The sequence below is a fragment of the Planococcus citri genome, chromosome 4, assembly GCF_950023065.1.
Source record: "Planococcus citri chromosome 4, ihPlaCitr1.1, whole genome shotgun sequence".
Classification (NCBI taxonomy): Eukaryota; Metazoa; Arthropoda; class Insecta; order Hemiptera; family Pseudococcidae; genus Planococcus; species Planococcus citri.
Genome location: NC_088680.1, coordinates 65,965,237 through 65,978,629, shown reverse-complemented (window position 1 = coordinate 65,978,629; position 13,393 = coordinate 65,965,237). Strand labels below are relative to the sequence as shown.

The following is a 13,393-nucleotide window of genomic DNA, read 5'->3' as shown; positions in this document are numbered from 1 at the left end:
TGTATGTATATGGGTAGTAGTAGTAGGTAGGTATCTAGGCGTAAACACCTGTGAGGACGTAATGATGAAGAGAAGTACGGCTTCCACATGTACATGTCCCACACCAGCCTCAGCCACTAGTCTTCTTGTACACATCAGTTCGCAGAACTGTGAGATTGCATTCAGTTTGACAATGAATCATACCAACCTGTGTACAGAAGGCTTCTTTTTTTTGATCTAATTTTTTTCTGAAAGACAGACATCAATCAAACCTTGATTTGATAGCAATGGTAGTGAAACTTCGATTTGTCAGAAAAAGCAGTATGGAAATCATTTAATCGTCAGAATAATAATTTGTAGAGTTAATAGAGACCTGCTGAAGATGTCTGGATCCAAGTTTCAAGATTTGAAAAAATGACCTAGAACCTCAGCAAGATTCTATTTTCAATGAACTATACCTACTTCTTACTCTACGACATTTTGAAACCCAACCACAGAGCTAAAAATTGGTGCTAATAGTCCGGGACTGGAGGCTCCAGTAATTTTCAAAAAAGTCGCTGGAGGCCCTAAAAGGACTTGAAACCACCTGAAGTCGTCTTCATAGGGTGTTAAAATTGGAGTGTAGAGTAAATTTCAGCTTTACATCTCCATTTGATGAAATTTTGTGAAAATTTAAACTTACAAAAATCTGCTGGAGGCTCCAGTAATTTTCAAAAAAGTCGTTGGAGGCTCTAAAATGACTGGAAATTCACCAGAAGTCGTTTTCAGAGGGTGTTAAAATGGGAGTGTAGAGTAAATTTCAGCTTTCCATTTCCATTTGATGAAATTTTGTAAAAATGTAAGTTTCAAAAATCTGCTGGAGGCTTCAGGAATTTTCAAAAAGTCGCTGAAGGCTCCAAAACGACTGGAAATTCACCTGCAGTAGTTCGTAGCGTATTGAAATTAGTGTTTAGAATACATTTTAGCTTTACAACTCCAATTTGATGGAATTTTGTGGAAATTTCGAGTTTCAAAAATCTGCTGGAGGCTCCAGAACTGCTCAAAATGGGTTGAAACCGTTTCCAATCGATTTGGCATGTCGAAAATAGGGTATATCCCAAATTTCAGCTTTCTCGATTAATTTGGTAAAATTTTGATTTTTTCCCTCATTTTTGGTCTGATTTCGATTTTTAAAAATTCACCAAAAATCGAAAAACGCACTTTAGCACTTGAAATTTTGACAGGTGATGAATTTTTACATGATCTTTCGATCTATCTTTGTAAAGTTTGAAAAAGTTTGTGCAAGTCCCATGTTAAAACGCAAAATCTGCGATTTCGGCTGACCTGTCAATCAAAATGGCCGCCATTTTGTAAGTAAGGCCAACTTTTTTTTGGCAAGTTTGTTTTAAAATGTTCCTTAGGATGTCCCCTTTAAGAAAAAAGTTGTCCCGGAGGATCGGCGGGGGGGGGGGGGGGGGTGCAATTACTCCTATTGTCATATGCCGGACTATAAAGATCACGACCTTGTAAAGGGAATTTTTTGAAAACAAAAAACTCCAAAAATTCTTTTCAGACTCCAGAACTGAACGAAATAGTCATTAATCAATTTGAGGAGTCTCGAAAACAGAATAAAAACCAAATTTTAGAGTTCTACTTCAATTCGATGAAATTTGAATTTTTTTCCATGAAAAATCGGTTCAACTATTTTCATTAAATTTTTGCCTCGATTTTTTAATACGTTCCCAATTGGTCATCTCTTATATGCTGGTGCACTATTTTTCTTCATTCCAACACGAATAATTTAACATTTGTACGAGATATACTCAACAATATCCCCCACTTATCCATTCATCATGGTTTTTTTTTCATTTTTCAATTCGCTTCTTTCTTTTCCTCTTATTTTTTTTTCGTTGTTTTATTCTTTCAACGACGAATTGTTAAAGTCAATAGGCTAATAATGATAATAATAAGTCAGTGGGTAAGTATAAGTATACGAGAATAGGACCGCGTATATAAAAATCTCGAGGACTTGGGTAAGAGCTTTTAAATTGAAAATCAAAAAGAGTTGCAATTACGCTTATGAACTCGAAATGGAAAGTTTTTCAAGAGACGTAAGAGATGTTGAAGCACGTGCAACAACGTATAGAGATACTCTAGGACTTTTATATTAGGTACCTACTCGCAGATATCTGGTATACGGTATTCGCTATTTTTATCTACCTATCTACAGTTATCATTCTGTACCTGGTACCTACCTACTGACCAGTGGAAGTATCAATAAAAACAAAGGTTTCTGATCTTTTTTTTTTACCATCAAAAAATCGACTTTTGCACGAGCCTATAGATTGGTTCGAAAATTGCCGAAATTGATTGGGGGAAAGGGAGGGGGAGATCGATTCTGGCGTGCAAACTAATTTTCAGATTTTTATTCCCAGATTTACTCGTTTTGCACAATTGGACCAATCTTAGCCCCCCCCTCTCCTGAAAACTGGGAAATTCAAAAAATTGCTGGAGGCTCGAACACAACTCAACCCCACATTCAGTCGAAATTTCAGCTTCCCAGCAACTTCATTGGGCAAAATGTTGTACTTGAGAAAATCTGCCGGAGGCTCCAAAACTGCTCGACACGATTCGAAACCATTTTCAATCAATTCGAGGAGTGAAAAATGAGCACGTACTAAATTTCAGCTTTCTAGATATATTTAGCAATTTTTTTCTCATTTTTACCCAAAAATGAGGGTTTTAAAAACCTGCTGGAGAGACTTCAAAACTGCTCAAAGTCGTTTGAAATCGTTCCCAATCAATTTAGTGTGTCTACAATATTTTTTTTAAAGTCCTAATTTTTTTTCAAAAATATTTTATGCACATTTAGAAATTTTTTCGTAAATTTCAAGAAATTTTTATGCGATTTTTTTTCATTTTTCAATAATTTTCATAAACTATATTTTTGTCCACTTTTTTGAAAATTTCTGAAAATTTATCAAGTTTTTTTTTCAAGTTTTGTTATGTTTTGCCAAATTAGCGTTATTTTATTTTTGAATTATGTTTATTGAAATTTCAAACACTTTTTTTCCTGACAACTTTTCCGAGCTTTTGGTTTCGGCCTTCGGGCACTTTTTCGATGTTTGGTGAAATATTATGAATACTTTGATATCATATTTTAAACGAGTTTTAATACGTATGTATTTTATGCCTTACATATTTAAAAAAGTCCTTGTTAATTTCGAGAACGTTTTTCTTGTCAATTTCTTCAATTTTCATTCAATTTCATATACTTTGATGTACCATAGTTCATATCTTGAGCAATATTTGCCATTTTCAAGTTAATTTTGTCAAATTTTTCATGAATTTCAATCAATTTTCGTGGAATATTATAAAAATTGTTGATAGTTCACTTTTTAAATAAGTTAAATAATTTTTATATCATTTTTAATTTTTTTTTCTTTTGTAATTTTGAGCTATTTTGTCGAAATTTTTCCTTATAAAATTTAGCAAAATTATACCCTACTTATTTACGTGCTTTTTGTCAATTTTTTGTGGCGTTTTGTCCATTTCTATATTGTAAATTATTTTCAAGTTTTTGACATTTTTTTTCTAAAAATTTCCAGCATTTTTCGTTGATGTTTTTTCAATTTTGAGCCTTTCTGTCTACATTTGACCAATTTTAGTTAAATCTTTTCTATATCTACGTTTTTATTAATTTTAACAATTAACGTAAATTTCACAATCAATTTTCTTTCGATTTTAATCCATTTTAACAAATTTTTATTTCATACCTATATATATTTTTTGGTTTGGCTAATTTCAAATTTCACCCATTTCCTTTTAATTTTCAGCAATTTGGTCGACTTTTCTTTTCGTAATTCTCGCGAAAAAAAGAAACTGGCCAAAATTGAAATTTTACTTTCTCTGATGTACCCAAAATTTTGAATGTATAGAAACCTCTTAAACTAATTATTGTGTTTCTATGAGAGTGAAATTATTTGAAAATTGGGCGAATTGATAACATAGAGAACGATTTACAGTTCAAAAAAAAAATGGAACAAAAGAGAATAAGTTGAGCTTTGTGCTGACAAGGGAACCCCCCCCCCACCCCCACATGATAATCTCCGATTTGAATGAAACTTGGATTGGTGGAAAGAGGGCCTCAAAAAACCCCCATCCCCCAATTTTCAGCTGCTGAAATTGATTTTTCGATTTTTGACGAGCGTTTGAAGTTTTGAGTACACAGGTAAAGTTGTTCTGTAAATTCGAAAAATGGTCGTTTCTCCTCACCACATGAACTTCAGCTGCTGAAATTTTGGCCAAAGGGTCTATGCTTGATTCTTAATCGATAAGTACTACCGTCAGTCAAATCTGGAATTATCATCAGAAATCGAATTTTTTGACATGACTTGAGAAAAAGTATAAAAAATGCACAAAATTTCAAACGCTCGCCAAAAATCGAAAAATAAACTTCAGCAGCTAAAAATTGGGGGATGGGGTTTTTTTGAGGTCCTCTTTCTAGCAGTCCAAGTTTCATTCAAATCGGAGATTATCACGTGGGAGGGTTCCCTTGTGAGAAGAATTTGACATTGATTTTTGAAAATTTTCAGAAGTTCAAATATCACTGATTTGATCCCAAAGGACAATTATCTCAAAAAACCGGTTTCATTATTTCTCGACATTTTTCGAACGATTTGAAAAATCGTTTCGTCGCAAAGTAGCCGATAGCACCTAATTTTTCGAGTTTTTCAAAGAATTTCCGAGTTTAAAATATTTAAAATAGGCCACAAAAATAGCCTCCATAGTTCGGAACACCTGCAATTTAAAATTATGCTCGAAATTTTCCCCTATTCTAAAGCAGTACTCAAGAAGTAGAATAATTAGAATTCAAATCACCCAATTCGACAACACAACACCGAGCCATTAAGGTTGGAGCAGTCGAGTCGAGTCTAGCACATTACAAGGCGTTGATGTATGAAAATATGACCAAGTATTTGGTGTGCCATCCGGTTATAGCGGTAAAAAAAAAAAGAAAAAGAAAAGAAGCGTACTATTTCAATTTCGATTTTAACCACCTACTTGTAGTACCTCATCTCTCACTCGTACCTACCTACTACATATAGCCAGGTAAATCCAAGTTCCAAGAGTACATTACCTACCTACCAATCTACTTGATGGTAAATCAGTAGATGTAATTGTCGGTTTGGCGGTGCCCGATGCGCGGCGACAGAGATAGAAGAATGGAACGGTTTGTTGTTTGTTCTTTTGATGGATGACTGAAACACTATGTTCTTTATAGTCTCTGTATAGTATAGTGTACTCGTATAGTGTATAGGATAGGTGTAGTCTATCGCTATAAACGCGCCTATAGACAGCAAGATTTACAGTATATATGTTAAAAGCAATTTTCTTAGCTGCCACTCCTACCCGGGCATCATTATATGTATACGCGTAAGCGGCCACGTTTGCATATCGACTTGACCATAGTTTTGAGAATTTGACATCGAAGTCGCCATAGCGAGAGATTTTTCTTGTACTTTTATGCTCGATGGGTTTCTACTGGTATTTTATTCTTATAAGTATTTTTCTTTTTTGGTAGTGATACTCGTATTTTGCTCACTCATCGTCCAAAATTGTATCAAACGACACTTCCAAAATCCAATGTGATGTAGAAATTGAATAACACTGGGAATATTAGAGTGGCCTTTATTTTCGAAGTTGGGATTTTACCCCCTCCCCGCAAAGTGGAGACCTCTGGTGAGGTTTTCTATTTCTTCCATTTTCGGAAAACTCGACCTGCGGTGGCCTTCTCAATTTTCAGAAATTAAAAAAAATACAAATTCACTGTAAAATTTCAACTTTTATTATCTCTGAAAATCCCCTTTTGAGTGATGTAAAATCATGACGATTTTAGCCCCCTCCCTTGAAAATCAAGCTGGCCCCCTAGAATAGCTGAAATTTGTACTCTTTTATTTCGTCAGCAGATGTGACGAAAAATATTTTGCCTCTCAAAGATTTCTGTTTCACTCACTTTCACTCATTAGATTTGTATGTTTTTTTCAACAGGTTATTGGGTTTACAAGGATATCCATCAGGACCACCCTCACTTGGCACCACCGGATCAGCCATTGCCCTTCAGAGGCAAAACTGCGACGATTTACCATATTTAAACCAAAAACAACGACATTTGTGCAATCTCAATGGCGGAATTTTACATGTACGTATTTATTGGATTAGTTACCATAATTTTCTCAAGAATTTCCAGTGACTTATCAAGAATGATGACAACCGCAAGCACCTGAAAGTCCACTTCAATAACTTTTATTTTATTTATTTTTTTGGAGAGTGGGGGGCGTGCCTTCAAAGAAGCCAATGCGATGCCAAAACTTTGCGTTGGTCAGTTACTAAAATACAAATTTTCATTCCTGGTCTACTCAGTATCCTAAAAGCAGGAATAAAAAATAAATTGAAAATTGATTGAACTTTCAGAATTACAGTCACCTTAAAAATTTGATCACAAGATGTTTGGTCTGGTCTGATCATTCACATTTCAAGGTCATTCGCCTTTCAAGGCCATTCACCAATGAGTATCCTTTGCTTAGGTCGTCCGTCTGCCAGTCTGGTCTCTTTAGGTTATTGACCCGACCTGCCAGGTCTCTCAAGATCGCCTGTCTGCATGACTACCCTCTAGAGATCATTGATCCCGTTGACTGGCCTATTAAGGTCATTCACCCGGTCTGTATGGCCTCTTTAGGTCAGTTGTACGCATGTCAGACCTTTTAAGGTCGTTCACCCGGCCTGTCTGGCCTTTCAATGTCATCTGTCCGTATGACTGGACGCTTGAGGTCATTGACCCTCATGTCTAACCTTTCTGGGGCGTTTATCCTAGATACCTGTCTGGTGTTTTAAGGTCATTGACCCGGTTTGTCTGGCTTCTCAAGATTGTCTGTCTGCATGGCTGCCCTCTAGAGATCATTGATCCCGTTGACTGGCCTATTAAGGTCATTGACCCAGTCTGTCTGGACTCTTTAGGTCATTTGTAAGCATGCCTGGCCTCTTTAGGTCACTCACCCAGCCTGTCTGGCCTTTAAATGTCATCTGTCCATATGACTAAACTCTTTTGAGGTCATTGACCCATATGTCTGATTTTTTAGGGTTGTTATCTTGCATACCTGTCTGGTGTTTCAAGGTCATTGACCCGGTCTGCATGGCTACCCTCTAGAGATCATTGATTCCGTTGGCTGGCATATTAAAGTCATTCATCCGGCCTGTCTAGCCTTTCAATGTCATCTGTCTGTATGACTGAACTTCTTGAGATCATTGACCCGTCTGTCTGACCTTTTAGGGTCGTCTATCCTAGATACCTGTCTAGTGTTTTAAAGTCATTGACCCGGTTTGTCTGGCTTCTCAAGATTGTCTGTCTACATGGCTACCCTAGAGATCATTGTTCCCAGTGACGGGCATATTAAGGTCATCAATCCGGTCTGTCTGGCCTCTCAAGGTCATCTGCATGCATGACTGGTCTCTCAGGTTCATTCAGCCGGCTTGTCTGACCTTTTAATGTCATCTGTCCCTATGACTAAACTTTTGAGGTCATTGATCCATATGTCGATTTTTTAGGGTTGTTTATCTTGTATACCTGTCTGGTGTTTTAAGGACATTGACCCGGTCTGCATGGCTACCCTCTAGAAATCATTGATCCCATTGGCGAACCTTTTAAGGTCATTGACTCAGTCTGTCTCAATTATCCCGTATACCTGTCTGGTGTTTTAAGGTCATTAACCCGCTTGTGTGATCTATTAAGGCCACTGACTCGACTGTATGGCTTAAGGTCATTAACCCGTCAGCTTAATGTGGTCTCTTAAGATCTTTAATCCATCTACCTGACCTCACAAGGTCATTGACCCATCTGCCTTGCTTTTGAAGGTCGCCTGTCTGTCTTATCAAGGTCATTGACCTCGCGTGCCTGGATTCTCAAGGTCATTGACCCATCTGATTGCTGTATGTAAGGTCTTTGACCCATCTGTATGGTCTCACAAGGTTATTGACCCGTCTATCTTGTCCTCGAAGGTAGGGTTCCGTTTATCAAGGTCATTGACCTCGTGTGTCTTTTTTCTCAAGGCTGTATGAATTTCTGTCTGACTTTGAAAGGCCGTAGGTAGCCTGCGTAGCCTCCTAAGGTCATTGACCCATCTGCCTGCTGAATGACTGTCTGGTCTCTTAACGTCTTTGATCCATCAGTCTGATCTCACAAGGTTATTGACCCGTATGTCTTGCTTTCAAAGTTCCGATATCTGTCTTATCAAGGTCATTGACCTCGTGTGCCTGGCTTCCCAAGGTTGTATGTATCCCTATCTGGCTTCTCGTGGTAATTGACCCGTCTGTTTGGTCTTTTTAAGGTCACTATTGACTCTAAAATCAAAATTGAGTCTCCAGAGCCCAAGAGGGAGGCTTGGGCCTTGAAATTTTGAAAAATGGAGTACGTAATATGAGTTTTGAAATGTACTCGTATGTTTTTGAGAGTTTTCTCAATTAATTGATCATTTTTTATTTTTATTATTATTTTTTTTTTCAAAATTTTTCAAGTGAGTCTATCGAATTTCACGATACCTAATTATTTATTTTGTTTCTAGACGATCGGTACCGGTGCCAAATATGGCATCGAAGAATGCCAGCACCAGTTTCGTATGAGCCGATGGAATTGCACCACTTATTATAATGCTTCATCAGTGTTCGGTGGCATTATCTCAGTCAGTATGTATCACATTTTCATAATTGCTCATGCTCACCTAATTTTATACGTATACCTGCATAAATCGAGTACCTAATGCTTCTTTTTTTCGTGCCATCAACAGGAAGTCGCGAAAGTGCTTACGTACACGCCATTACATCGGCAGGAATCGCTTACACAATTACCAGAGCGTGTTCCAGAGGCGAACTGAACGAATGCAGTTGCGACAGCAAACCACGTTCGCGCAAAGGCAAAAATAAAGGTTGGCAATGGGGAGGCTGCTCGGAGGTAGGTTCTGCTACTTTTTAATTTCTTTGCACTTAACGTGTATATTTTGCATTCGACAATAGATTATTAATTTTCTACTCCTCCATCCGTTTTTTTTTTTTTTTTTAAGGATATCAGTTTTGGAGAAAATTTTAGCAGAGATTTTGTCGATTCGTCCGAGGATCCAGATTCTCCCATTGGACTTATGAATTTACATAATAACGAAGCCGGAAGACGGGTAATGATAATTGATAATTTTTTATTTGTTACGTAAAAATTGAGAGCATTTCTGTTTTCGGTCTTCTCTGAGAACTACCAGCAAAACATCACTTTATCCGTACTTACTTTTATGTTAATTTATCTATCTGCTTCTACAGATAATCCGATCAAAAATGCAACGAGTTTGTAAATGTCACGGTATGTCCGGATCGTGCAATTCTCGCGTATGCTGGCGTAAATTACCAGCTTTCAGAGACGTCGGAGACGTATTGAGTGCCCGTTACGAGGGAGCAGTTCTAGTCAAAATGGTCGACAAGAAGAAAAAACGAATGAAAAAGCTTCGTGCAGCTGGTAAAGATATCAAGCAGCCTAATCGTACTGAGCTCGTTTTTCTGGAGGATTCGCCCGATTACTGCGAACGAAACGAAACGTAAGTGAACCTCACCCTCAACTGCTTCCTTTATTTTCAAAAAAGTCGTGGTTTTGTCAAGATTTTTAAAAAGTCTTTATTTTCGTTGAAATTGCTGAGAAATTCTGGATTTTTTGCCTAAAACATCCAAGAAGTGGGTTTTAATTTTCGTCTTGAACTGTCTAAAAATACTGTTTTTTGGGTAGATTTCATAAGAAAAGTCCAATGTTTTGCCAAAATTTTCAAAAAAATCCATGTTTTTTTGCCAAAATATCCAGGAAGTTCCCTTTTTTTTTGTCTAAATTGTCAAAAGTCCTCATTTTTGTCGTTAAGTCCTGTTATTTTGCTACAATTGTCCAGCAGTCTCATTTTCTTCATCAAATGTCATAAATAGAAAATTTCATTTTCTGCAAAAGTTTACACAAAGTTGCATTATTTGCCAAAATTGACAAAAAAATTTAAACCTAATTTTTTCCAAAATTGTCAAAAGTACAAATTTTTGTTTTTAAAACGTCTCCTTTTCATCAAAATTGCCAGAACGTTGAATTTTCCCCAAAATTGTCAAAAAGTTCCAATATTTGCCAAAATTAATAAAAAATTTATTTTTTTGCCAGAAATAAAAAAAAAAAAAATATTAAAAAAACCTAATTTTGGCCAAAATTGTCAAAAGTGCCAATTTTTGTTTTAATAACTCAGTTTTTCATCAAAATTGCCAGAAAGTTCCCTTTTTTTCAGAATTGTCAGAAAGTTCTATTATTTGCCAAAATTGATGAAATGTTCCATGTTTTTGTCAAAGTTGTAAAAGGTCCTAATGTGCTTATTTTCCTCAAAAAGTCCATTTTTCTCTAAAAGTTTTGGCAAAATTGACTGGAAGATCTCTTTTTTAATTTTTTGCCAACATTGTAAAAAGTTTGAAATTTTTGCCAAATTTGTCAAAAAAAAATGGCAACTTTTCGTAAAAATTGTGAAAAGTTTTTTTTTTGCCAAAGATATCTTCCTAAATTTCCAAAATGATCTCTTTTTTGTTCAAAATAGTCGAAAGTGCCCATTTTTGTCAAAAAAAAAGGCTGTTTTAATCAAAATTGATAAAAAGTTTCATTTTTTGCCAAAATTGTCAAAATAGTCTTAATTCATAAAAAAAACGTCGGGTTCTCTCTCAGAATTGTCATAAAACCGTAATTTTTCGTCAAAATCGTCAAAAGAGCATATTTTTGTTTAAAAAATTTTTCCACCAAAATTGATAGAAAGTTTTATTTTTTTTTCAAAATTGTCAGAAGTGCTTATTTTTGTGAAAAAAGTTGCAGAGAAAATAATTTCTTCAGAAAAGTGAACACTCTGTTCTGCTAGACCTCAAATTTATAATCTGCAGATCAATTTTGATCGCTGTCCTCTAATCCGCCATTAAGATGCAATTATTATTTCGTATTTTTCAGGCTCGGAATTCTCGGAACCAAAGGTCGTTTGTGCAATCAAGGTAGTCCCGGACTGGACGGATGCAGCTTATTGTGCTGCGGTAGAGGATACCAAACGCGAATTCGCGACGTTGAAGAAAAATGTAGATGTAGATTCGAGTGGTGCTGTAAAGTCGTCTGCGAGCTGTGTAAAGAGAAAAAAGAAGAATTCATTTGTAACTAGTACCCTTCCCTTATGTTTGACACCCCTTTCTATGTACTAATTTGAACCCTTTTGTTGATTGACTTACATGAAAAAAATTGTCCATCTCCCATCTGATTTATCGCATTTGTAGCTATAGGGCATGATTATAAAATTTTTTTTATTTCCTAAATTATACACTTTCATTTCATTATACGCCATAAAAAATTAAACTTAAGTTTTGATCTCATTTTACAGTAGGCCTTTTTTTTTTTTTTTTTTTTTTTTTGATTTTTACGTATCTAAATTATTCGTTGATTGGACGAAACAGTTTTTTTCTTCTCTTGATTTTGTTTGTTTGTTTCTTTATTCTTAAAAAATACTGATAATGTTGCAAAGGTACTAGTCATTTTTACTTACGTAAAATTCGAAAGTTCAATAGTATTTCTTCGCTTCTTTGGAGTTGGATTCTATAGTTCTTGGCTTTCGGGCTTACTTCATCATTTCTTGAGTTTAAACCTGATATCTTGTGAAATCAAACTAGAATCATCGAACGATGTTACTCGTCATGAATGATGATAAGTCTGACCTCCAAAATTCCTGTACTTATCTGAGATGATCGAAGGATGAACATCAGATTGAAAAAAATCCCTTTTATTGCCTTATCATTTCGTTAGCTTCATGGACCTAAAACAATGCTGAGCATTGAGCAAACATGGCCCATTTTTTTTGAGTTTCGTTGGCTTTTTCGTTAGAAATAATTAAGTATGTACCTACAACTATACCTACGTGTAAACATGTAAATTTTTTGCCCAAATGTTTAAATTTTATTCGGATAGATTTTTTGAACCAGTTTTACATTTTGAACTGATAAATGTTCGAGTACTTATAGATTAAGATTTTCTTTTGCTAGTACCTACTTACGTGTCTATATGGATTTTTACTCCAATGTGTACGAATCGCTTACCTTCATCTATGAAATATGTGTAGGCATAAGCGCAATACCTGTTACTCCTAATCACAGGAAAATTTATGTACTTTGAATTAGGTAATCTCTAGTCACCGATGATTTTTTTTTTCGCACCAATTTCCTAAAATAGTAAGCTCAGCTGGCCTAACTATCAATATGTTTCTCGAAATAATATCGAATAATTTTGTATTGATAATAAATTATAATCTAGACTAACTGCTGCCATAATAGTTATTTCATTCTTGTTTTTATCATTGATTTTTAATTTTTCTTTTTTTTATAAACGTACATTTTTATTTTTATACCCATTATTTTTATGTTAAGATATGGTACCTATATATTCGAAATTGTTGTAACACGCAGACCTAGTACCTATTGCAATTCAATGTGGTCTGTAGGTATTTATTTACCTATATTATTTAGTCGATGTATTTCATAAGAAACGAGTTCGCTTTGTAAGTATATTAATAGCTCTTTTATCACCTATGTATTTTATTTTTGTTTTGTTTTAAATGGAGAGCAACAATACGTACTTGCTACGAGTATAATAATTAGATAAGTACTTACCTTTAGTAATTGAATAAGTAAAAAAGAGAGAAAAAAAGATTACATTGTAATTATTTAAAAGAGGAAAAAAAACGTTCATGATTATTTTTATTAGACGTACCTAAGAATGACAGTTGTGGTATTTTGTATTTTTACAAATTAAGGCCATTATTGGTAGTAATAAAAATTATGATATTTCAGCTAGAATTGTTTTATGATCGTGAAATAGGACTTATAGGAGGGTACGCATAAATATCGAGTACCCCAAAGAAAGTTTTTAATTAAAAATATAGGTTGGCAACTGAAATAGTGATGCATTAATCATGAATAATTATGATTGATGGAATGTTATCAGCTCAGTCCAACAACCAATCATGTGCTATTATATTATTACCTATCATTCACTGTGACCAGCTGGAACTTTTAGCAAAAAACTTTTTTGGGGGTACGGTACCCGAAGGATATTTCTGCGCACCCTGTTAGTGTTAGAGCTGATTTGATTAGATCATCAGTGAGTGATGGTAAAACTTTTACATCTGAATTTCAGTTTTACTATTTCTAGTTTCAGATTTTATTAGTTTTTAATTTGAGTTCGAGTTTTACTCATTACGGTTTCAATTTTAGACTACGTTTAGTACCAGTTTCTTCATTCGAGTAAGTAAATTCAATGTATACCTAGTTGATAATCTAGGGTTTATTGAGAGAGATTTTCTAC

At 35.1% G+C, this 13,393-nt stretch overlaps 1 protein-coding gene across 1 annotated transcript in view; it reads left to right on the top strand.

Annotated features, from left to right (window-relative positions):
• LOC135843406 (protein Wnt-7b-like) overlaps positions 1 to 12,878 on the top strand; it is a 63,270-nt gene extending 50,392 nt beyond the window's left edge. The window contains exons 2-7 of the mRNA XM_065361282.1: positions 6,010 to 6,160; positions 8,577 to 8,697; positions 8,799 to 8,962; positions 9,072 to 9,179; positions 9,319 to 9,590; positions 11,003 to 12,878. Coding sequence (XP_065217354.1) covers positions 6,010 to 6,160; positions 8,577 to 8,697; positions 8,799 to 8,962; positions 9,072 to 9,179; positions 9,319 to 9,590; positions 11,003 to 11,204 — 1,018 coding nt within the window. The 3' untranslated portion in view covers positions 11,205 to 12,878. The remainder of the gene's footprint in view (positions 1 to 6,009; positions 6,161 to 8,576; positions 8,698 to 8,798; positions 8,963 to 9,071; positions 9,180 to 9,318; positions 9,591 to 11,002) is intronic.
• The last annotated feature ends 515 nt before the right edge of the window (positions 12,879 to 13,393 follow it).